The sequence below is a fragment of the Melampsora larici-populina genome (assembly GCF_000204055.1).
Source record: "Melampsora larici-populina 98AG31 unplaced genomic scaffold MELLAscaffold_36, whole genome shotgun sequence".
NCBI classification, from domain to species: Eukaryota; Fungi; Basidiomycota; class Pucciniomycetes; order Pucciniales; family Melampsoraceae; genus Melampsora; species Melampsora laricis-populina.
This window is the reverse complement of record NW_006768800.1, coordinates 690,706-716,081: the sequence shown is the minus strand read 5'-3', so window position 1 is coordinate 716,081 and position 25,376 is coordinate 690,706. Positions and strand designations below refer to the sequence as shown.

At 40.6% G+C, this 25,376-nt stretch overlaps 6 protein-coding genes across 6 annotated transcripts; 3 read left to right on the top strand and 3 right to left on the bottom strand.

Moving 5' to 3' along the window:
* Positions 1–1,936: 1,936 nt before the first annotated feature.
* On the top strand, positions 1,937–3,692 carry MELLADRAFT_109435 (uncharacterized protein; the record flags this gene model as incomplete). Its single annotated transcript, XM_007413397.1, has 9 exons — positions 1,937–1,990; positions 2,121–2,198; positions 2,366–2,429; positions 2,570–2,778; positions 2,856–2,912; positions 3,005–3,176; positions 3,276–3,437; positions 3,514–3,572; positions 3,651–3,692. 9 exons carry the CDS (start codon positions 1,937–1,939, stop codon positions 3,690–3,692), a joined length of 897 nt encoding a protein of 298 aa, XP_007413459.1.
* A 3,434-nt stretch (positions 3,693–7,126) lies between these two features.
* On the bottom strand, positions 7,127–9,104 carry MELLADRAFT_65719 (uncharacterized protein; the record flags this gene model as incomplete). Its single annotated transcript, XM_007413353.1, has 2 exons — positions 7,127–7,939; positions 8,019–9,104. The coding sequence occupies 2 exons, from the start codon at positions 9,102–9,104 to the stop codon at positions 7,127–7,129; spliced, it is 1,899 nt and encodes a 632-aa protein (XP_007413415.1).
* A 762-nt stretch (positions 9,105–9,866) lies between these two features.
* Positions 9,867–14,816, top strand: MELLADRAFT_90304 (uncharacterized protein; the record flags this gene model as incomplete). The annotated part of the gene is made up of 21 exons (XM_007413398.1): positions 9,867–10,157; positions 10,227–10,496; positions 10,591–10,833; positions 10,911–11,038; positions 11,128–11,487; positions 11,599–11,788; positions 11,883–11,993; positions 12,052–12,135; positions 12,225–12,410; positions 12,498–12,578; positions 12,629–12,637; positions 12,695–12,844; positions 12,917–13,078; positions 13,140–13,269; positions 13,348–13,505; positions 13,567–13,632; positions 13,703–13,805; positions 13,884–13,979; positions 14,098–14,465; positions 14,540–14,681; positions 14,761–14,816. The coding sequence occupies 21 exons, from the start codon at positions 9,867–9,869 to the stop codon at positions 14,814–14,816; spliced, it is 3,384 nt and encodes a 1,127-aa protein (XP_007413460.1).
* A 3,783-nt stretch (positions 14,817–18,599) lies between these two features.
* MELLADRAFT_65717 (uncharacterized protein) lies at positions 18,600–21,150 on the top strand (the record flags this gene model as incomplete). Its single annotated transcript, XM_007413399.1, has 5 exons — positions 18,600–18,666; positions 18,931–19,100; positions 19,459–19,678; positions 19,801–20,366; positions 20,455–21,150. 5 exons carry the CDS (start codon positions 18,600–18,602, stop codon positions 21,148–21,150), a joined length of 1,719 nt encoding a protein of 572 aa, XP_007413461.1.
* Positions 21,151–21,718: 568 nt separating this feature from the next.
* On the bottom strand, positions 21,719–23,153 carry MELLADRAFT_109431 (uncharacterized protein; the record flags this gene model as incomplete). Its single annotated transcript, XM_007413352.1, has 2 exons — positions 21,719–22,749; positions 22,862–23,153. 2 exons carry the CDS (start codon positions 23,151–23,153, stop codon positions 21,719–21,721), a joined length of 1,323 nt encoding a protein of 440 aa, XP_007413414.1.
* Positions 23,154–24,009: 856 nt separating this feature from the next.
* Positions 24,010–24,998, bottom strand: MELLADRAFT_65715 (uncharacterized protein; the record flags this gene model as incomplete). The annotated part of the gene is made up of 4 exons (XM_007413351.1): positions 24,010–24,335; positions 24,481–24,630; positions 24,676–24,699; positions 24,806–24,998. 4 exons carry the CDS (start codon positions 24,996–24,998, stop codon positions 24,010–24,012), a joined length of 693 nt encoding a protein of 230 aa, XP_007413413.1.
* Positions 24,999–25,376: the final 378 nt, after the last annotated feature.

Sequence of the window (25,376 nt, the reverse complement as noted above, 5' to 3'; positions counted from 1 at the left end):
TTGAGGCCTCTAAATATCATGAAACCCTGCAATAAATTCAGCAGAGCTTCTTCAAGCTCTTTTGCTTCTCCTCATACTATTTTTAGCCTGTCACCGCTCCTGCATCATGAGGAAATTTTATTCCAATCCCAACTGATTTTGATGGGTTCAGCGCGCGTGTAGGGCTGCATGTTGAGTATGAACCAGATTTACAAGACCTCAACAGCTCACATTTGTCACTTTATTCAACTAAAGTGGTGCTCAAGGTGGCACAAGTGTGTGCACAAGGTCTATCATAAGAAGCTCTTTCCCACTTTTTATGAGGTTGCACATATGCTTGAAAATCCTGCTGGTCTCAGGCCAAAGTCGGGGTATCAACCTTAAACCCCTCTTCAAGTTCAAGAACGGAAGCGGACGCGGCCGCGTCGGCAGAGACGCTTAGTCAAGCTTATATATCACCAAAAGCTACCGAACCGGCCCTTACTTAATCACATGTCTTGTAGCGCATGTAGCCGCGTCGCAAGAGGGGTCTTAGTTATAAGCTTACATGTCTTGTCTGAAGCTTGACGGTATATAAAAAGCGGTGAATCCGAATCAAATCAATTGATATCTTCGGTATTTCCTTCTTGGTAAACCCGAATGAAACTTTACATCACTGACACTGCTGCGCGTTTAAAAGATTCGATATAGATATATTTGATTTTTTTTTTCATATATTTAAATACAAGTTAAGAGGTGGAGAGTTTTGAGTCCAGTCTTTGATATATAATTTTGCACAAGTTTGTCTTTACATAAATACAAACTTGTGCGGCTTCTCCCCTCCTGAATGAGCTTCACAGAACTCCTGGCCGCTGTGTAGACTTTCGGCCGAAATCAAAGTTCAAGAGTGAGTTGGATGTAAACCTTTTTTTTTTTTGTTTTGAATGAAGTTGATGATGAAAATTAAGATGATTCTCATTGGATGAATGAATTGAATTATGAGCTCATAGGTTTTTTTTAAAAAAAATGATGGAAGTCAACTTGAAATTTCTTTTTGATCCGCTCAGCCTCAACTGAAGCTTGTGCCAAGAAGATCCATCACAGCAAACGTTCGGTAAACCGTTGGCAAAACAAGAAAGATGAAGGTCGGCTTACAAGACAGCATGACGTCATTGGACCGAAGAGCCAGTGAAATCATGAAGCTGATACTTTACATTGAAATCAAGTGATCTGAGTCCTTGACATGAAGAGTTCTGATGATTGAACTTGGATTGTCGAATGAGTGAAAAATGAAGTTCTCAAACTTCACAGCAAGAGTTTTCTCACTTGGTATGGATTGTACATACTAGAAAGGTAGATAGACAGCTCAAGAGTCTTCATAGAAAAGAAAGATACATAGATGGTATTCCTATTAAAAATGTTCTGAATCTTAAACATTGATCTAAAAGTTGATCATGAGATCTCTGGCTTTTATTTGAGGTTTGGTGTTCTCCTTCTTTGATTTCATTTTCGTTACATCGGATCTCATCCGAGCCGATCAGGAGATCAGAGTTGTAGTTTCTTCATCAAGTCAGTCTAAAAAGAGGAGAACGCATAGAATCCATGATGAAACCAAGAAGATGTCATTGTCATTCAGTGTGAGTCAAAGTGGATTGGTTAAGTTGCGGAATGGATTGAGAGACCTACCTACCTACCTACCTACCTATAAAGTCTTCTCATCAAATCTCTTCTTCTATCAAAATTCAAATTCAAATTCAAATTCATTCAAGTTGATTGACTATTTTCTTAAAAACCTCGAATTAGATTATTACTTGGATTTTACAAACTTATTATTGACCCTTTTGATTGATTTCTTTCTGATTACCTTCTCTTGATTTGCTTTCTTTACTTTCATCTTTCTCTTTTACCCTCAAATCTAACTAAAATCACAATCATATCATAGAAAATCCATCCTATATAGTCTTCTTTACCATCTAAGATGAGTGCCAAAGTGGATCCCCTTCCATTAACCATGGAGGATGAAGTTGATAAAGTAAATCTATTAAAGGTAAACTATCCTTTTATAAATCTTTCCTGTCTCTCTCTCAATCCGGTTTTAATCATCCAAGAACAATCATAATCTCTCAACTTTTTCAAATCTAAATCTTATGCCTCTTTACTAGATCGAGATAAATCAAAACCCTAACAAAAACAACATATCAAATCAAGATGAAGGTCTACAAAAGTCATTTCGTGATTATGTAAGTCAATCTCCATAAAATTAAAATCCCTCCCCCACCCAACAAAAAATAGCACTGGGGTAATTAGCCTGTTTGAGATGTTACAAGTTTTGATGATCTTGATTCAAACCGGGTTTTCTAAACCTTCTTGACCTCGTGACTTGGAATGTTTGTTTTTGGTTCATTAGGAAAAAGCTTGTGATCGAGTTAAAAACTTTTATGAAGAACAACACACTAATCAAACATTTGAATGTAAGTTCAAACTCATCATCCAAATCCCCCCACAAAAAAAAACAATAACAATCTACGTTTCAAAACTGATTATGAGCCTTTAATTTTTGATGACGTTTGAACCGAAAAAAAAAAATTACCCCCCACGCATATATAATTAGTTAACTTACAAGTAAGAGAAAGGTTTAAAAAGAGAGAAAAGAGAAAGATGACCATCTTTGAAGCATTAGAAGTCTTAGATGGATTAGTAGATGAATCTGATCCTGATATGGAATTAGGTCAACTTGATCATCTTCTTCAAACTGCTGAAGCTATTAGAAAGGATGGTAAACCAGATTGGATGCAAGTGGTTGGTTTGATACATGATTTGGTAAGTCGTGCGTTTCTCATCAAATCGAGTGAAATGACTATTGACTTTTTATCTCTTGTGTTCGGATTGGGTTACAGGGAAAATTGATGCATCTCTTTAGACCTGAAGGAGAAGAAAGTCGTCAATGGGATGTGGTAAGAAAGAAAACCAAATCTCAGTCTCATCATACAATTTTCAAAACTTCCCATTAAAGGCATTCTGGAATTTTGTTCTTGCTGATTTTTAGGTAGGAGATACGTTTGTGGTGGGCGCCAAGTTTAGTGATAAGATTATTTATCCCAATACTTTTTCCAAAAATCCAGATTGGAATGATCCAGTTTATTCAAGTGAATATGGTGTTTATGAACCAAACTGTGGGATGGAGAACGTCTTACTCAGTTGGGGACATGATGAATATTGTAAGTGTCCAGAAAGCTAGTTACATTTTTAAGAAGACGACTCTGATTTCATAAAGAATATCACTAACAACAAATCTTTGTCTTTTGATATGTTCAAAGTGTACAATGTATTAAAAGATAAATGTCTTTTACCTAAAGAAGGTTTAGCAATGATTAGATTTCATTCTTTTTACCCTTGGCATAGAGATGGAGCTTATCGTCAATTTATGAATGAAGGTGATCAAAAGCTTTTAGAAGCTGTGATTTCATTTAATCCATATGGTAAGTTTTCAATCTTGGCTTTTTCAATTACTCTCTTCATCCGACTCATGGGATCTATATACGGTTTTTCTTGCAGATTTGTATTCTAAGTCGACTATCAGACCTGATCCTGTGAAATTAAGACCATATTATCAGGTTCGATCCTCTTCTTCTTGCTCTCTATATGTACAAAACAACAAAGATCATTAACGGTTTCCCCCCATCTGATCGTAGTCAATCGTGGAAAAATATTTTCCAGAAGAAATCGAATTTTAAATCTGACCAGGTTCAAAGACATGAGTATTCAGAATAAATCTTTTCGAATATATATCTTCAATTTCATATCCGATTTCAGTATCTATCTATTTTCTACAACTACCTCTGTATTAACTGTTACTGTTACTGTTACCTTTTCTTTCGTTCTTGTTTTATTCTTAGTGAAATTATTAATCCATATCATCAATCGATCAATCGACCAATCAATAAATTCAAGTTATTATAAAGTTTGTTTTGTATATACTCATTTTTGCAAGAAGATATTTTGTTTAATCATCATGAAAAGTAAAATAAATAAGTTTTTTTTCTAGCAAATTTCTCTAAGTTTTAAATAATCAGATGACCCTTTGAATCACCTTGTTTTGAAGTATAGTATGAGAAGATATAAGTCTCTCTTTTGAACTTTGCTCTACTATCACTGAAGACTATGGTGTTCAAATCAATTAGTTACCAGATTCCTGCTAAACTACCCTTTTAGCTTCAACTCTTCTAGTTTTCCTTTGAAGAAAGTCCTTTTTTGCTGCAGTAAGCAAGCTGAGGAGTGGTGTGAGGAGTCTGTATATGGCTCAGTTTGCAACTCTTTTAAAAATTTCTTCAGCTCCTCAGATATAACACCTTTATAAGATGTGCCAGTTTTATCTAGAAGTAGTTCAAACACACCTGATCTGCGCATATACCGCGGTCTGGGTATTTCACATTTCACTAATCAACAAAAAAAGGATTCTCTAGAACCTCACCACTAGCTGTGAAAACCAAACAAATATCATGAATGGTACAAATGTTGAGCCGATGTATTGCAGTCTCAGAGAACATATATACCAAATGGTCAGAAAGGTGTAATATTCTTGACTTTGTGAAGTGGAAGATCAAACAAAACCAAAAGTATAAGTTTTTTAATCATTTATTACAATCTATTTACTGTCAACTGATGAAGATTTCTTCGAATACCTTTAAATTCTTGGATGATTGGCTTTAGGTTTATTGGACATGATAAATGAGATGTTAGGGGGAAGAAATTCAAGGATGAAGTTTTACTGATTGGTCAAAGCATATTTATATCCTTAACACAAGACCAAAACGCATGAATCTCAATCAAAAACTTTCAAGCATTTGTTTGAATTTAAATTAGTTTCACAATTGTGACATAAGTATAAGATCATAACTGAAAAGGTGGCCTGCTGTTTCTTTGAAGTTCTGATTTGTTTGAGTGCTTCTAAACTGTAACTTTTACTTGATACTACTTGAGCATTTTGTTAGTCTCTTTGTGCGCTGTTCAGGTTGTCTGGATTATTCTGTGCATGTGTGTATGGTTATAGTTTATTATGCTCATACAGTAAATTTATATCTAGCAATATAAGTCTGCTTCCTAAACCTTACTTGGGTGTACCACATAAAGACCACACAACACTGTGTCAATATTTGTGCAGCATGTCAATGTGCACACATAGAGGGTTTTGAAACAAATCTCAAAGTATTTTGGTCAGATTTAGACTGAGATTGTTGTTGAGCACCCTTTGTGAATTGTAGTGGTCTATTCATAGGATTTGTGGGATCCTTTGTCATCAGCTGGGGTCAACTGACTTTCAACATCCCAGTTGATAAGGGGAAGATGCACCTGTGTAATGCTGTCAAGACATCATTACAGGAATATAAACTTATATTCACTTATAAACATGATTAGACCTAAACAATTTTTATATCTTTCCAAAATTCTTCACGCACACAACTGGCTCTCTAGGGAATCTTTGACTGATCTTAGATTCATATCCTTTGGACCCAGGTGAGCTTATCATATCTTTCTACTATATCTCTTTTTACATTTCATTACTACTATTTGTATTCTATAGGGAATCTTTGACTGATCTTAGATTCATATCCTTTGGAGCCAGCTTTTGAATTATGTTTTTTATTGGCATTAGAATCAGTCAGAACCACTTTGTGGTCCTCAGCTCCCTCCGCTCACGTTCACAAGTGCCTCAAGTATTCATTTAAGATAATTCAGGTGAAGGACTTTCAGGAGTTCCTTACAACCTGTTGTGGCACCTCTTTGATGGGTCTTGACAGGGTCTAAGGCAAGTCTTTTGTGTGTGCATGTTGACGTGCTACAAGGATATTTACATGGTGCAAGCCATTGTGATGCTTACTCTCAGCAAAGAGTATGCCAAACAGACATTTACTCATCACACCAGGGGAATTATTAAGTTCAAAACCCGATTGAGTGAAGTTGTGGTGTCTGAGTCCAAAACTTTTCTCAATCATGGATCTCGTTCACAACTTGTTCACAGGTTTTCCTTGAATACTCCCTTGATATCCTTTACTGAGCCCCTTTGTTTGTTCTCAGCCATGAGGATCATGGACAAACTCCCTTTCATGTAGAAAGCTTTGATAAATCCAACACCCCGTTTGTATTTCTAAAGATTTGTCACAAACAATCGGCATGCTCTCGCGTTGTTGGTGAGCTGCCTATGTACACAATGGTGACCAAACAAGGCTTCCCGGGGCACATTGGAAGTATTGAAATAAATGTATACTTAACAAGAGACCAGAAAGATGATCTCAAGCAAGACACAAGTTGGTGAGTGATTGCAAAGAGACTTTTGTATGTATATAATCCAAAACACGTAGTAAACCAATTGGTAGGGTAGATTGAGGGAAACTTGTGAACCTAATGTGAACGAGTTGTGGACAAGATTGGTGATTGAGAAAAGTTGCGGACTCGGACACCACAACTTCTCTCAATTGGGATTTAAACTTATTCATTCCCGCTGTGTCACAGCTTATCAGATGAGTTCCTTTCATGCTTCAAATTCAGAAAGACCAGTATTGTACATCTCATAAGCTCATTTCAAGACCAACTGGACACTTTCTACCCACTTTCACAGGGGATGAGACTGTGGAGGGTTCAAGGAGGGAATTCAAGTCATTTTAAAGGGTATATCCATAAAAGAGCTCAGTAATGCATTAACAACAGAAGTAGAGACAAAAAAGATGATAGATTAAAAAAAGGACCAAGGATCATTGTAGATAGCTCAACAATTGCTTCAGATACTCATGACCCAGCAGCACAGATAATCAAACAATATAAACAATGAGAACAACAGGAGACCCACACCAACATTCTTGGACATAGGTCAAACATTCCACCAAAGAATGAGAGACCATTAACAATGATTATTGAAAGTGATGATATATGAAAAATACAAGAAAATGATACCAATTATCCTTGATCAATGTGAGTCTGTTGACATTTTCCTGTCACCAATTAGTTTGTGAGGTGAAATCTCACTGCAGATGAGTTTATTCTTAAATTTTTTCTTTACCTTTGCTTACTTCTTGATGATTGATATTCTTGATGCTTGAATCAGGTCTATGATCGCCAGAAAATTCCCAAACATTTCAGTTACATTTTACAGACCTAAGAAACGGGAGTTAAATCACCTTAATACTTCTTTCACGACACCTTCTCTGGAGCTTCTTGGAATACGGGCAGCCCGGAGACATTTGATGACATTATTGTAGTCAACCATCAACTTTTCCCTTTGTGCTGCTTGATAGATGTTTTTGACAGGATGAACCTTAAAGTGGTCTAAAACCAAGTTCTTGATGTCATCAAGTGCTCCTTCAACATGTTCAGCACGGTATGTGGGCCCATTCTCTGCCAAAGATGTGTGGCCAAGAGCTGTGAGTCCAACCACAGCATCTTGTTCCTCTGATGAGAGATGATCACTCAACATTGAAACCCCTGACAGAAGTGGTGAATTTGGAATCTCAGGTCCAGAAGGCCCAGAGTGGGAAGAGACAGAAGGAGTAGCATGAATGATGTGGTCATGCCCATCAATCATCCCATCCAACACTTCATGATTGTGCATGGGACCTAAGGCCAAAGTCAAGTAGTTGAGCTCTTTTTCAGAAACACTGCCCCAATCATTCAGGGATAGTTTCTCATTGATGGGGCTGGTTTGATGTGGGTTGGTACTGTGTAGGGTGGCGGGTTGGAAGCTTGATGTGTAGTCTACTAGAGGTGAACTTTGTTTTTGTTGAGAAAGTACATTGAACATGGTGGATGTGGCTGAATTTTGAGGCTTCAGTTGAAGTGACAAGTAGTGAAGATCCTCTGGTGATTGACCACCCTGTTGATTCTGTGGCCTTACAGATTTTTGCATCTGACTATTGACATTTAAGTTTGGACTTGTATGTTGCATGATGTATTCCTTCCTCAATGTGTATGTTGATTGTGGCCATCCAAACTAGCATAGGTTGGTAGCATGAATCAGTCAAGAAGAGCAAGAAAACTGATAACTGTTGCTAATAGTTTGATAAACTCACGTTCTGCTCATATTCATGCATCTTGATTGGTTCCTTGTGTTCATTGATCAAAGCTTTGATATGGATCTTGAACAGATCATCTACTTTGTTTACACCCAATCTTGCCCTCCAATCTGGCTTATATCCTGACACCCACTTCTCAACCAACTTCCAAGCTATCAACAGAAATTGGTCATATGGACTCGTAAATTCACATACAAGTATCATGCTATCTTTGCCATCGATCTTCACATCATCCCATCCCTGACGGAATCGATGCAAGTCATTTATAACATAAGGCTTCAAGTTCCACCGTTCTGCCGACTTGCCCAATGCCATGATTACTTCCCGTTTGAAGAAGAAGTTGGCCTTTATAGCTGTATCGCGTTGCAGCATATATTCTTTACCTTTGTCGAGTTCCATTTGAACTCGTATAATGCCGTCAATAAAGAGTGGAAAAATGATGTTTTTGAATTTCCACGACGTCAGACTTTCATGGGCCTGGGGATCTGCACCTGGCAGGCTATGTTCTAGGATTGGTTTGATCATGGAATCGACGTATGTCCACACACCAGACATATCATCAAAAACATCTTTATGAGCTTTGATTTGGTCCTGTGCTCGAGAAGCCATGGTAGGAATAAATCTAGAGACTGCGCGCAGGGCCTTGTAGCTTTGTCCAAGACCCGGATGAGAGGCCTTTTCTGGATTGATTGAACCCGTCTCTAACCGTGAACTGTTTTTTGAAATCCTTTTAGCTTTGCTTGAGGGAATCGCCGTTCCGTGCTCCCTGTCACGTTTTTTCTGTGCATTGGGCCCGCTGAAAAACTTTAGGCTTGGTCCAGGATCTGAATTTGAATCTGAGTCATCAAGCACAATCACTTCACGTGCACGTGTAGATCCGGCTGTGTTGTCTAGCTGGTCTAAAAGAGTAACTGTTCCATCCGGATTCTTAGCATTATTCGTGTGTAAGAAGTCATGTAAGCGTCTGGGATGTGGTGATGATTTGTCCTCGTTGCCAAGTTGAATGAAGTCGCGCGTGATCGACGAAAGTATTGTATGAGACAAGAAACACAACCAGATCAAGGATACTTGCTTTATTACCATGGCAGAAATCGAAGTGAAAAAAGCAATATGAAAGCAAGTTATAAGCAGGTGTCAATTGGGAATGTGAAGAATAACTTGGGATGCGGCGGCACTAGAGGCACGAACAGTAACCTTTTATATAATGGACATTAAGATCGCAGCTTTGACGAATGGTCAAAAAACCTGTCAAGAGTAAGGCGGATCACTGCGGTCAAAGACTACGTACGCCAGGGTAAAATATATCTTCAATCGACCTCAAGCCTTTTGCAAGGACAAACTGGTGAGTCTGTAAGCTTCCCGCAGTGAAACTCATCCTTTGAATCCCTCGCAAGTACCATACAGGCCGCCGTGTTGGAAACACAGATTTGGTCGGAGTCTGAGTGTGACGAAAAGTCGATAATGGGAGTGATGATGACTCATGAGGCAAGTTTTCCGTTTTGATTTCAGCTCGGATACATTTGATCAAAACGGCTGCGACCCGGACAGCGTAGATTGCGCCATGCGATGCGGTGCACCATGCAGTGCTTCATCCGGTATGACTCGAGCGACAGATGCGTGCATATTTGGCAGGCGCAGGATTCCAGATCAGGCACCCTGATCAACTGCAGGACGGGGCTCGGTTTTGTCATCCCGTGTTAAAATTTCCCATTGAGCACCGAGTGAGCGGATAGTATATAGAAAAGAGTGAGTGTGAAAGTGATCAAGATGAGGTGAACAAATATCCAGATATGAAGAAAGGTAATCAAGAAAATCCAAAATAACAAAGAAGAAGACTTCAGTCAAATGGATACAAAGAAAGAAACAACCAATTCAACCAAACGAGCTATCTTACGAGCTATCAACCTATCACCGCCACCTACTCCAACCCTTCAATATCTTGACTCTTCTCTCAAGAAGAATACTGCTTACATCAAACGGCTCAAGACTGGACTTCATCTCTCTGACAATGTACAGGTTTTAATCAAGGAAACTCAAACTATCAGTCTTGATAAATACCTTTCTGAAATCTCAGTGGCTGCTAATGATGGCTTGTCAAAGTGCAAGAATGCAAGTGAGATTTGGGGTGCAGTCGAGGTGGGTGGAAATTTTATATATCTCTAAGATGAGATAGTCAAAAAGACCACTTGCCTGATCTTTGAACAGGTTATCTCAGCACTCCATCGTCGATTTCCGATCACTTTCACCCAACCTTTTTTACAACACTTCACTGCCGGGCTTGCTGTTCCTAACAAACAATACTTGGCCAGTCTAGCCCTCGATCAACGCGATCGAGAAGAATCAGCGCGTATCTTACGGCAACGCAGTCTGCTACGCTGTTTAGCAGAATTCGATCTTGTCGGTCTGATTCACCCCTCAACTGCGGGTAAAACCATTTCTGAGGGTGAAACTACCTTCAACACATTGAAAGATTTGGTGAGCTTCACCTGGGCATTCTCTTTTCCTTTCAAAGGTTTTGCAAAATATTCATCATCTTGTGATTAATTCGATTCTCTATACTGGCTTTCAGTTGACAGCCGACAAAGAAGCTCTGGTCATACCTTTGCCATTGGCGGTCTCTTTTTCAAAACAGTTTACGACTCTTTACTTTCCCTCAACCGCCCCATTCGCTACTACCCCTGCAGAGGCATCAGAAGCTAGAAAGGTGGAATTTGACGAGGATATCATTGCTAATTCTGTGAAGGAAAAGTTCGGAAAGCTCTTTCGGCAATACTTCGATGCACTTGGTCGGAAAGCGGTCAAAGATCACATCGTGAGCTTCTTGAGTTGTCGAGAGATACTACGCCTAAAATCAATCGGAACTAAGTTTCTTCATTGATATCACCATAGAAATTACGAGAAACGGAGAAGCGCAACACCGAGGCAGCCATTCGATCTGGTCAAATTTTTGAAGACCGCATTCAAGCCTTTGAAAAACTATCCAAGGATCAAGAAAAACTTTGGACAGGGATTCAAAGGTAATTAGAAATTATCAAAAGGCCCCACAAAAAATCCAAACCGAAAACTGATTGTTCTCATCCTTCGCGCTCATCCATTGACCTTTCAGTCTTTCTGAGACTCTGTCTTTGACTCCACCTACTTTGCCCGAAGCTAGTGCTAGTAGTCCTACGAATGCAATTACAGGTACAGGTCCCTCTGCGTTCGGTGGAGTCTCTGACTTGGGAATTTGGGCGGACGAAGAGGAGAAAAAGTTTTACGAAGAATTGATTGATTTGCGTGATGAGGTCCCGGTGATGCTACTCGGACTCGATGCACCGGAAAAGAAAGCGGAGACTAGTGATCCGGTGGAGGCTGAGAAGGATGAGCAGGCAAAACTCGAAGAGGAAATGGAGAAACTCGCTGTAAAAGACCTGTCGTTGGGATCAGATGATCCATTAGACCACCCAGAAGACGATGAGCAGGAAGAGTTCAGTGCATGTCATCTACCTATGGAAACAATTCTCTCCTTCATCAGGCCCATAAACTGATTTGTCATTTGCATGTCTTCTTTCATTCATTCTTCTCATCGATAATCAAGAATCAATCAAAATGCTTCTGCTGGACCCGTGCCTCCGCTTACTGGAGAGGCACTGGCATCCGGACCCGCGGCTAGATTGACAGCTCTGTTCACCAGACTCGATGATGTCTATGGCGCGGAGGCCATCGATCGAATAACTGTCGAATTCGCGTATCTCAACTCTAAAGCTGCTCGCAATCGCCTGATCAAAGTAAAGTAGTTCAAATCAATCAACATACCAGGCCCACCCAAGGCTGCTCCAGCGTGCGCTACTTATACAACCCGATTTGGTGACATGTTTTTAGCACTTTCTCAGTGTCAACAAAAACCGAATGGACCTACTGCCGTATTTCGCTCGAATGACCGCGACTTTGTCCAAATATATGCCCGACATGCTCGCAGGCCTCCTATCCGGTGTAAGCCAAGCCATACAGTCATCTGACTTACATCAATGCGGTCAATCGTGTTGCTAAGCTCAAACATCAGCTTGAAGACGAATTCAGATACTTGCAGCGAAAGAAATCGGCCAGCCAAGACTTCTATGCCCTTCGAAGCAAAGTAAGTGAATATTCCTTCCTTGTGAAGCTTGAGCTTATGAACGCGCTACTGATCTCACAATCACTCACCCTGTGGTCATCTCATTCCAGAATATTCGTTACATATCCGAACTCACCAAGTTTAACCTCACTCCGTCACATTCCATTCTACATTGCATCAAAGTTTGTGTGGATGAATTGACAGGTCCGAATATTGAAAACCTGTGTAACTTACTCGAAGGTTGCGGTCGGTGGGTATTGAGGAATGAGCGCACTCGCGACAAGATGACACAATTGGTAAAATTCTTCTGGTCTATCTCTGGGTTACCCAAACGTCTGGAATTGAATCTTACGGTGTGTTTGGATTGTTTGAAACATCTGTAGTTGGAACAAATGAAGCGAAAGAAAGCTAGTCAGAATATGGACTCTAGGCAGGTCATGATGCTTGAAAATGCGTATTATCAGGTCTGTGTCAATGTCTCGAACACTCTACAAATGCCACGAGTGTAGCTCAGGCAGTGGAGGTTTGAGACGCTTTGTTGATCACTATGGCATTCTTTGCTTGATCTAATGATATCTAGTGTAATCCACCCGATAGGCCGGTCATCGAGCCCAAGATCAGGACACCAATGGAGCTGTTTATGCGATATCAGCTCTATGACTGCTTGAACAAAAAGTCAGTTGACAAGGTAATCAAAATCTTGAGGAAGCTTCATTGGGATACACCAGAGGTGAGCTGTCTGGGGACCGAGTGTTTGGATGACTGTCAAACTCCTTTACTGATCTGCTTGAGTGGTAATTAGGTACCCAAAATACTGAAAAGTATCTTGACAAAGGTATGGAAGATCAAATACGGAAACATTTACCTCTTCGCAATTGTGGTACACGATCTCTCAAAGTACCACAGTGACTTCACGGTCTCGATTATTGACCAAGTGTTGGAGAACGTCAGATTCGGGATGGAGGTACGTCTCTCGACATGTTTCTTGTAAATAATGCGCCAGTGACATATCCCTTGATTGGTAGTTGAATCTTTTCAAAGATAATCAACAAAGGATCGCATCAATCAAATATTTGGGTGAATTGTATAACTACCGTGTGGTAGACTCCAAAGTGATTTTCGATACTCTGTGGTCGTTTGTTACCTTTGGCCACCGTGAGTTTCACTAACATTTGTAAAGAAGAACTCCCGAGTGAGCGATGTATTTACTGAATTTCACGATCCCGTCTCCAGCCGACGGAAGACCTTCACCTGAGATGATTTGTCCAATCGATGGACCTGACGATTTCTTCAGGGTGCGATTGATATGCACCCTCCTTCACACCTGTGGACACTGTTTTGATCGGGGTAGTCTAAAGAAACGACTGAATAACTTCTTGACATTCTTCATTGTAAGTGATGTTATCGCTTTGACGGAAGCCTATACCAGCTCACTCATTTTTCCGTCTTCAGATGTATCTGAGGTGCAAAGAGACGCCGCCGATGGATGTGGATTTTCTACTTCAAGACACCATAGAGGTGAGATTTCACTTCCAGCTCAAGACTCCTTCAATCCTACTGGACCTGACATTGATAACACCTCACATAGGAATTACAACCGAAACTCAACATCTATCTTGGTTTTGAACAAGCGGTGAAAGCGGTCGAAGAAATGTATGCAGCCACTAGCCAAGGTGGGGCAACTGAAGAAGGTAAGTGATTCATATGGCCTCCAAATTGCATCTCATCAATATCATTATCTAGTTTCTGATGTGTTGTTCGGCATTTAGATAAAGCTGACGACGATGAGATGGGTGATGAAGACGAAACTCGTGATAGAGCAGAGCCTGGTGACGGAGGAGATGATGACTTGAATGACGATGCGAGTATCCACTCAAGCTTTCTCCCTATTGCACGAAAGCCATATGTCTTCGAACTTACATGCTAATCTGTATTTTCACGCGCGTGAATTTTGTATTACCATACATCTTCAGGCTGACTCAGATGACGGTGACACCGTGGTCGATGGGGGTGAAGGCCCTGATGGTGAGGAGGATTTACCGCGCAATACAGTATCAAATGCCATCAGTAAAGAAGAAGAAGAAGAGTTTGCGCGTGAATTAGCCAAGATGATCGCGGAGACAGGGGGTGGTGGAACTCAGACCGGTGCTGGTGGTGCGAACGAGGCTGCTCGTAAAAATGAGAGAAACCCGACTAGCTCAAGCTTGTTTTCAGATCAGGGCTTACCAGTATTGAAAAACATCTTCAAACCTGGTGGTAGTGGGGCTTTGGCTTTAGCGGAAGGTGATAGAGAAAATGAAGGGGATAAGATGACATTCGCTTTGTTGACTAAGAAAGGAAACAAACAGCAGGTCAGTCGCCACACTGTAGTTCTAGTTCTGATGAGCAAGAAAGTACTGAGCCGGTTTTTCGTTCGGTATCGTAGTTGAAGCCGATGCAGATCCCATCAACAGCTCCAATTGCAATCCATACACGGAATCAGCAATTGCATGACCAGGTGGAGCATCAACACCTGAAGAGGCTGGTCTTAGACTACGAGCAGAGGGAGGAGGCTGCTGAGCGAAAGAGTAAGTGGTCTTTGTTTTACTGAATTGGTAAGCTTTTGAATTCCAGTTGACATTTGGCCTTTGTCCCCTTGAAAAATAGACATGCAAGCCGACCTGGCACGTCGAGGTATCAACTTGAAGTTTGTTAACGACTAAGGACAATTCAATCATAACTTTATATCCTGGTCAATAAGCTCGCTTTTCAATTCATTTCGTTTTGGACAAATCAATGGTGAACCCATCCTCGGTTCATAACCACCCCTCAGTATCATTGGGTTATTGTGGTCTAAGGCGCGCTTCAGTTTGAAGGCGCGATCAGCCTGGTTGGTAACACCGCTCGAAATGATGTACACGGCTAGACTGGATAGATGAATGCTTCTAGAGAAAATACATTTCGGAGAAGCTTCGGATGGGCAAAAGTCCTGGGTTCTCGTATAAGTGTTTTTAGCACTAAGGACTGTAGACCGATTGGCAAAACTTGGACCTGGAATTTGGCAAGGAGGTAACACACGACTGAGGATTTTTTTGGGGATGAAAATAGTTAATCTTCATATGAAGAACTCTATTTGTTATCAAGTTTGAATCTATGATTTTCTATTCCGCACTACTGTCTTCTCTCAAATCTCAAATACATCACGTGATTTAGTCCATAGCTTATGCGTTTGTACCTGCGTATGCGAGAAATGAACAAATCCTTGATTGATTTCATATGAACTTCCAAACTAAAAGGTGCACCCAGTAAACAAGGAGTCACAAAGAAGTGAATGGCTGTAAAGATATGTTGAACCAGTCAAGGCCCTGAGCATATACCTGGTCTTTTCTGTCTATAAGCCAAGAGGAAGTCAAGGTATATACCTCCTCTTGGAACATAGAAAAAAAAGACCAGGTACAACTGAGAGATATGAGAGGAGTACCTGGTGTCTGAGAAGATCTCAGGGAGCTTCAGTGGTGAAGTGATAGGAATTGTAAGATGATATTGAGTCTTAGAGATTACGAGATTAGTAGTCTTCATTGACTTGTGATGCCAACGGCCTTTGATATGCTGGCAATTCACGTTGAGAAGATTTTTTTTGGCTTTGGGTTGAGAAAAGAATGAAGAAGAGGAAAGGGAGGAGATGAATAAGTATGGACTTTACTATTTGAGGGTTTGATTTTGATTTTAGGGCCAATCTTGTCTTGTTTTCCGACTTTGTTCTCGTGTCAATGTGATAGAAGAAGTAGGTTCTAAGGTGGAGAGTAGTGATAAATCGAGCGAATGAAGTCAAGCGATAAACCAAAAGGCACGCACGAATGAGTGGGTTCGAGTATGATGTTTCCGGAATTCAAGTCTTCCGCTGCATCTCATATATGAGGCCTTGAGTTGGGCTAGAAACAAAAGGAAGACTTTGAGTTATGTCAGAGAGGCTTTAGTAAGATAGAATAGAAGAAAAGTGGACCATCAGCTGTGGATTGTGTTGTCCCTTTTGATATGTCAGGGAAGGCAGACGTGAGGGTAGTCCTTTCGACTCCTTAGCTTTCGCCGACAGGGTCTTGTTTTCCGACTCTGTTCTCGTGTCAATGTGATAGAAGAAGGAGGTTCTAAGGTAGAGAGTAGTGGTAAATCGAGTAAATGAAGTCAGGCTGTAAATCAAAAGGGACGCACGAATGAGTGGGTTCGAGTATGATGTGTCTGGATTCCAAGTCATCCGCTGTAGAATCTAATAGATGAGGCCTTGAGTTCGGCCAGAAGCAAAAGAAAAACTTTGAATTATGTCAGAGAGGCTTTAGTAAGATAGAATAGGAGAAAAGTGGACCATCAGCTGTGGATTGTCCCTTCTGATATGTCAGGGAAGGCGGGCGTGAGGGTAGTCCGTTGGACCCCTTAGCTTTCGGCGACAGGGTGTCCATGTTCACTGCTGGATGTATATTACGAAAGAGAACCTGCTTGTGTGCCTGGAGTCCAAGAAAAATAGCTAGATCAGTCAACGTGTTTGAAAGGAATGGAGTGATTTGCTTTCACGTTGAAAGCGGAGATTATTACTGTGAGGAATTTGAATTGAGCGGCCAGATAGTGAAAGAGTAGGTGACATTACTATAAGTTGATTCTTGAGCCAAGGAATGATGATTGACCAGATTGTTAGGAAAGACCATGACAAATCAATCTGTCCTCTTAGGTTTGGTTGGTGAGAAAATAAAGAGCACTTCCGTTACTTCTGGAATATAATCAAAGTCTCTACATTCGTCAGTAGCCATTCATCCTATCCTGTTTGAGGCGCATGAGAGCACTGACATTGGAAGACTGACCTTCCGACTATGTAGATGTCAGATTGCAGTATGCTGACCGTGAAAGAAATGAAGGCGTGCCGTCTGACGAAGATGGTTAGATAGAACAATGAGATGGAGAGGAGGATATGCAGAAAAATCATACGAATGATGGCTTCCAGATTTCGAGGCGGTTGACTTTCATCAGTATGTTCAACATGGCCAGAATGAATCGTCCGAGGAACAGATAACGGATTCCTGTGGTTAAACAAAGCCAGCGGAGTGAGGATTATTCATCAAGTATCGCGACGTAGAAAAAAAATTGAATTTGGTTCAAGCGTCTTGAATCATATTGTAATGAATTCAGTCTTGATAGTCCTGTCATAGAGTGCCAGAAGTGAACATCCTGTGAATGTCGCACAGTTTACCGTGGCGCCGGTATTCTCCTGAAAACATAGACACAGAGAGAGGTCAGAACGAGATGTACGATTATCAGAAAACAGCAAAAAATCTTATCCAGAGAAGTTAGAGGTGTTCATGAGGATCAACTTTGACGTTATGCTAATTCGAAGAAACGGGTTTTTGCCTGAAAACGTAGACACAGAGAAGAGTCAGACCAAGATTTATTATCATTGGGAAAGAGTGAAAATCTTATTTAGGAACTTTAGGTGTTCAGCAGAACCGAATCTGACGCATTCTTGGCGATGGCTATCGCTCGTCATCAACACCGATATTGGATGTCTAGTATCGGAATCAAGATGAGTTTTCTGTTTCCAAAGGTCCAGTAAATATCAATGTCTTTTCTGGGGTATAACATGACAAGCCCTACTCGTGATGCTGTTACACTAATTTCGTGCTGTAGTATCTTCAGTCCATGCAAACTTCCGGCTTCGCGATGAGAATGATAGTAGGGAAGGGCATGTCATTTTCAAAAATTCCAAAGGGGTATCTGTGCGTGAAGGTTTGAACAGTCTTGCAGAAGAAGGATCAAAAGGATACAGCATAACTTGGCAAGTGAAATACTCACAAGTTTTAGCATGTGTTGAAATGTGTACCTGTACCATTTACGCCGAGCAGAGGATTAATATCGAGTGAAGAGACTTCCGAATCCTGGTTTGCCTGCTATGAAGAAGCATTGGTAAGTCAGATATAACGGATGATCAAAAGTTCAGACTCTACGAGTTGTATCTGTCGCTCGAGAGCCAGCCTTGCTGGTCGCATAGACCCAGATGCTCCAGATAGTTCCATCGTGGGGGGCATGACTTTCTCCGTCTGACCTGGAGAATTAAAGAGAAGTCTACGAACTCAACCTGATCACCTCCTTCAGGCTAAAGATCAGTCTAGCATGCTCGTTCATGAGGAAAGATAGAGCAATAAAGGTGAATGCTTAACTTCACGTCGGATAAGAAAACTAAACACTTCTCCACCCGCCGGTACGCCAATGAGTAATATGTATATATGCTCTGCATGGGGGGGAAGGGTCAGTAGCTCTTTGAAAAGGTCAAAGACTCACGAACAGATAAGTGACAATCTAACGATCCCCTTCGCTCGTAAAAAATAACGCCTTTCACCGTGCTGCACTGAATAGGATTATCCTGAGTGAAGAAAGTTGTGGGATGTCAGCATAATGAAGGCAATATGGTTCTGCTAGAGATCAAGTGAGAGAAAAGGTGATACTATGTCGAACAATCTGTTCATATGGGTGGATGGTGTTGGGATGGATCGTTGAGTGAGGTAGACGAACAGACAACTCTTTATAGTGCAGGTCAGCTGAGTCGTGACCTGTCATTCATTCAGGCACCTTTTGATCAAAAGCACTGAAATGCAGAGAAAGACGATGTCATTGTGCTTGCAATTTAGAAAAGCAGGTGACGCAGTATGGAATAAGCACAACGTTCCTCAGCGCCTTAACACTCTTGCACTTCCGTTGCATTGTCAGGTGACGAGATCCCAAATGAATGAATGACGCTGAGAACTTGAAGCCTTCAGATGAAGAGTTGACTGAGGCTGAGTTGAAAAATCGGTCAAGGGAATGCTAAAGAGTCTCAGCTTTTCGAGTTCGTGACCGGTGCATACACTCTGAAATCTATCGATTCTGACTTCATCCGATTTGTCAGTGAAAGCGATCAAATGGATCGTCTAAACACCAAAAAGTCAAATCAAATCCTGAGCACACCTTCCAAACGATTCTACTTGGCGGTCACATATGATGAACCCCTTAACGAGCATGACGAGTCCAGATGACCATAGAAGGTTTCAAAACGCTCTGAGGTTTCGATTGGTTGAGTACTTTTTGTTAACTTTTCAAAAATACCAACAGAAATGTCTAGTTGACCGACCATTAGCACATCATACTCCCTTTTCACTACTGTCTTCTAAAAGGCCGTAATATTGGCTAAGACTCGACCACCGTCAACTTCCATATCAGGTAAACGGACATCGGCTGGTCAACGACCTTATCCTGAGCTATTTCCTGCTATTTCTGACTTGAAATTCGAATCGATCAAATACGCTGACTATCCACCTATTTTTGATACGCACTTTACCTTGCTAAGAGCATATTGAAAAATTGGCTGCTGCTTGTGGCGTTCGATCAGGCAATGAGCGCTCAAGTCCAGGCTGTATACCATCCGAAAATCCCTCTGGAGTGAAGTCTAAGACAGTTCAAAGCATACCTCTTTTGCCTGTGCCCGATCAAAAATCCCCATACGGTGAGGCCCCCGATGTAGCAAAGCGCGATGTTGAATTGGACAAGAAGATAGAATTCCAAAGGAACGGTAAGTCAGATAAGGGCTCTTTCCGTACATCAATATTCATAGTCTGTCTAGTGTTTAGAACTTCAAGATGATTAATTGGTTTTCTTTGTCATGACTTTGTTGATCGCAAATTCGAATTCAAGAGATCCTCCGATTGAAGCTTCAACTTCTTGAACGAAAGGAGGTGGAAATCGATATATCTACCTGCAAGCCTTCTCCTAAAGCTGGTTTCAAGCAGAAACCTGGGCCCAAAAAACGTGGACCTAAATCATTGAAATCACAGGAACAGAACCACAAGAGACCGGTAGAGGGAGTACCACAGGAGGCTTTGATTGAACAATTGACAACGCCAGCTCTGGATCCTTGGCCACCAAAGCCCAACTATGATACTCTCAACCGCGTACTTCGTCTCTCTCGCACGCTACAATCTCGAGGCTCTTCTGACGACCAGCTTGTCATTATTGAGGCTTTTGGTCAAGCCTCTATCTCTGTGCTACAGACTTGCCGAGACTCTTTGGTTGACAACATCCGAGCTTCTTCAAATTGTGAAGATAGCACCTCCCCATCAAAAGCTTCACGTCTTACTGAAGGGACCTTACAGTGGATTGCGAAAGTTGTGAAGGAGATGGATGAATGGGTCTCACGTACTGGTCAAGAAGTAGAATGGAAAACCTGGGTTGAAGATGTCAAATACAGGATCTATCGAGAAGTGAGGCTGGGTTGTTGCATTTTTCGGACCAGCGATAATTTAAGCAGATTAGTCTGATCGAGCTTCTTCCACTGGCTTTTGATCTTAGCTTTATCCGATTCTCACATCAGTACTCGAAGTCTTCATGCCAAGGTCTCAAAATATGTGTGGACAAATTTCAACCACGCCGGATGGCGGAGCGGAGTCGAAACCTCAAAAGAGCGTTATCGAACTCAGGGAATCGTTTGCATCACTCTTCCAAACACTTTTGGTATACTTCGAGCCTGAGATCACCATCAGCTTGGCGTCCAATGTGCTCACAAGATTAAGATCCGAGGTGTGGTCGAGCCCTCCAGAAAAACCTCCCATCGGTGCCAAACCTGCAACCTTCGTGAGTCGACATATGGGAGTGAGCTCGGAGACAACTGCCTCTCAGCTTTCCCGGTTGAGAGCCAAGTCGATGGAGCTTGGGAGAGAGGAATCAGTAATTTATCTCGTGAACGGGCTCAGATCCTTTTGTTACGCCTATTCCGGGGCTATGATCATTCCAGAACAAAGCAACAAAACGTCAAACACCCAGATTGACATATCGTTCAAACACCTCGATTCATACAAGGTTTTTTCAAGATGCTCAGCCCAGTTGCAGGAACTAAAACAAACGGCAGGAGAGACTCTCGAAAGTATATGGGATCTTGAGTGTCGTCAGATAAACGCTGAGGTTATCAAGACCGAAAGAAAGCTTGCTTTGAGTGAATCTAGCAAGCGTGACTTGGTCAGCGTCTTGGAGCAACTATGGGTACTTTGATCATCCAAATACGCATGAGTAGGGTTAGTAATAGTGGTGGGTTAGAAACCAAAACATTAGAGGTATATAATTTGTTTTTGGTGAACAGCTCTGAGTGAGACAGGAGTAAAAAGAAGGGCGAATTGAGATTGTGACGCGTGTTTACTGTTATGCGCTTGTTTGTTTCGTTTGCTCACTTCATCATTATGTAATGACGTCATAAGTTTAAGTTATTATAAAAGGTTCTTCACTCTATTCATTGTAACCTTTTTCTCTCATCGAACTTAAACTTATTTCTTCTTACAATCCTCGTTCCTCAGATTGTCTTTTCTCATTCGATCAGTGTTTTAGCTTTTATTCTAAAAGCTAATACAAACCTGTTTGTCACAGGTGTAAGTCTCATTATTTATTGTATATGTTTTAGTTAGAAGGAAATCGAACTTAAACTTATTTCTTCTTACAATCCTCGTTCCTCAGATTGTCTTTTCTCATTCGATCAGTGTTTTAGCTTTTATTCTAAAAGCTAATAACCTGTTTGTCACAGGTTTCTCATTTCATTGGGCGCACAAAGCAAACAGAAATAGTAAATTTACAAGCTTGAAGGATGCACTGCACTGCTGGACACATTAACGATAGATGAACCTCGAGATTTCACCGTTCCTGTTGTTGAAAGCGTGGATAGGTCTGACTCTTGGTGACGGCTATCCATGGCAATATTTTTACGCTTCCTTTTCAATATGCCTTGATTTTGGGTCAAATCTGACTCCATCCGATTTCCAGCAGTGTCTATAGTGCCCCCTTTGATATGATAGTTTTCAGAAGTTTTTGGATTTATCCTTGACGAAAATGAATTAGGTTCATCAAGTGTTTTGTGATGATCCAATGTCTCTAACAAGTTCATTTGTGATTGATAAATATCTCTAAATAAGTCAACATTACCCTCAACAAGTTCCCTTGATAGGTCTACATTTTCTTGTGTGAGTTTATCTAATTGTGATAAATTCTCATGGGTAAGTGGATCTGAACGATCCGGAATTTCTTCAATACTATTCTTTTCAACTATTCTTTGTAGGATTTTAAGTCTGATGAGATTGAGCGAAATCGAAAGCTCGAGTTTTCTATTCGTGAGTTCTTCTGACATTTCATAATGATTTTTTGTAAAACTATTTAAATCTTTTAGGCCGATATCTGTGAGCTCTTTAAGGAATTTCAGATCGATTTTGGTAAGATCGAGCTTTGAACCCATGGTCTTGATTTTTTTGAGAAACAATGTGTTTGCGTTTACAAGTCTCTTTGAAATCTGTAAGTTATTCCTGATGAGTGCTTTTGATAGTTCAATATTTTCTTTAGTGTAGCCTTTCAGATGTTTCAAAGTTTCAGACGTTGTTTTCATACTCTCTTCCGTAGAATCTGGTTCTGATGATGTTCCTATCTTTCCATGACCATCAAGTGTCATATGATCAAGTCTTCCAGCTTCATTGATTTCGTTTTCTAATCCAGACCGGTTTTCTGTGGTGTGAGATTCTCTTGAAGTAGAAGATCCCAGTTTGTCACCTGGAAGAGTTTCTTCTAAAGGATTCCTGGCATTATCTTCGAATTCAAAGAGTCTTTGAATTGAATCTATTTCATCAAGGTTCAAATGATGATTTGGGATTTCTAAGAATTCATAATTTTCCACAAAGTCAGACTCTTGATACTTGTCGATCGAGGCATGAGATGTAGAAAAACTGACCGAACTCAAGGTCGTCAAAATAGTTGTTGGAGAGCCCTTCCGGTCTTATTGAATATCCAAGTTCATCTTGCCAGGATGAATGCGTTGATGGACCACCGATTTCATTGACCAAAGAAATTCCTCCGTCAAGATTTGAACCTCCGTGGTTTCCTCTTGGATAAGATCCATGTAAGATAGAAAGTTCGTCCCTCAGATAATTGAACACTTCTCTGGAGGGGACTTCTGAACCGCAAGAGAATCCAGCGATGGTTGTGCGAATGAGAAGTCCAAGAGTAACACACAAGACTCTCATTTTGATCATGAACGATGTAGACTTTTTCTTGAAGGGAAAGGATGGTTCGGTAAATCTTACCTCAGCGTAGGATCATTCCACGTTTTTTGGCAGAAGTCTCGAGACCAATCATGTCTTGAAGGCCCAGCATATTATGATGATGACACAATGAAAAGCTAGAGAATCCCTGCGCCCAGTATTATGTTCCGGTTCATGGCGCGAGGTTTCAACTGGGTAACCGTACACATAGATCTCCATCCGAGGATTTTATCATGAGCGCCTTTGATCTCAGATCTAGTTTTACTTTGTTCACAATGTACAAAAAGTTTCGAGATATTGATCTGGTTCTATGTTACTGTGACTGGCACAGGTTACGCATGAGGTCCAGGAGGACCAAGTTTGATTGACGATAAGGGATGGCAGATGAACTGTAGAAATTGAAACAAACTTGAGAAACTGAAAGGGTAGACAATATCAAGAGGTGCGTGTGCCGGCTTGAATGACTTTTGCCAAGATAAGGCTGCGTGCGTGATGGATTACCTACGAACATCAGTAGGAGGATATGAAAAAACTCATAAAGTAACAGCTAAATAGGCTTCAAGGGAGGAGATTAAAAATTTGATGCCACTTAGGAGTGAAGATAATGTCATGAATGACAAACCAAGTGCTATGAGACTCTCAAACCACTTTCGTCCCAAGCCGGTAGTGACTGCCAATTTGGATGGCCTTGATGAATAAGTATTGTCAGACAGGTCATCAAAAGAAGAAAGACAGTGATTAAAGAAAAACATATTGGAATCATATCATAACATTTATTCAGCTCGGTGGTATGCATGGTATATACAAAAAATTGCTACCTCAAGAAGGCCAAAACTGATTATAAGGACCTTCTACTTGTCCTTGTCTGTCTAGTAGGTTTTTTCGAATTGGAGAATTCAAATCTTTTTAAAGTCTTATTCATCTCAACCTGTTTTCTCTTTTTTTGAGCTTTTTCCACCACTTTAATTTCATTGCTCGATTCCAAAATATCCGAAATCGTGCGTGATTTTTGTTTCGGGTTCATCTTTAGTATGTCTTCAAGGCTGTCTACCAATTCATTCCTATTTTCATTCACGTTCTTCTTCTTCTTCTTGAGTTCCTCTGAATGTTCAAGTTTTTGATGTCCATTATGAAAAGTGTGCGAAGGAATAGCTTCTGGTAAATCTCCAATATGTTCAGGATTAAGTAACTGAGTAGGATCAAGTCCCCAAAATTTTCTGATTGATGATCTATATAGGTGCGAAAGAAGAGAAATGTGGTTCTTTTGAGTTACGATAAAAATCTAAAGTTTCATTCTTGGTCAACTTACTACCTGATTCCTTACCGGAAATATGAGAGATATCCTTTTGAGCTTCAACTTTCTTTGTAACTGCTATCAAGTTAGTAGAATCTTTATCGAATCCAAGAAGTTTCAAGACCGATCCAATATCATCAAATCGTAAAAACTCCTTTGGTATATCTGTTGAAATGTCAATTTAAACAACTGACTACCAATCAAACATACAATTGGTAGATGGAAAGGCACACACTAAAAGTAGGAGTTTGGAAACTCTTTCTGAAATCCTCTCGATAGCTCGAAACCTGGTTCCAAGAATCTTCAGAGACTTGAGGATCGATTTCTCCATAAGACGTACTCATTCCATCTAGCTGTGGTATATTGGTATATGATTTTGTATTCCCATTGAAATCGAATTTTGGAAGACCTTCATTAAGGTCTTGAAAGATTGATTTAGGTGATTCAGACAAGTGAGGATTAATGGTAGCTAGTATTAACTTATAAGAAGTAAGAGAAATCCAAACCCATAATGATAAGATATTTAACATCATTTTTGGAATTAGTAAAAGACGTGCCTATGAATAATAATAAATTTTAAGATATATCGACAAGACGGTCTAGAATACGCAATGATGGGAATAGTGATCAAATGACAAAAAAATTACTCTCATAGTATCATATCTCTGCATTGCAACAAATCTTGTCCAGTTAGATTTCTGTGAATGTTAGAAGAATGTGATTCTGCGCTGTGCCATCTGAAGCTGCTGAGTATCTGAAACTAAGTTCTAAACGGCGGGGTTGCGCAAGTAAGGGTTGTTAGATAGAGATCTTACTGATCAATCTGCCTTCCCCCGAGTTTGATCACGCCAGAAGTGGAAGTGGGAAGAAGTTCTGCTGTGCACACTCAAGCATGCCTCAGATCCATTATG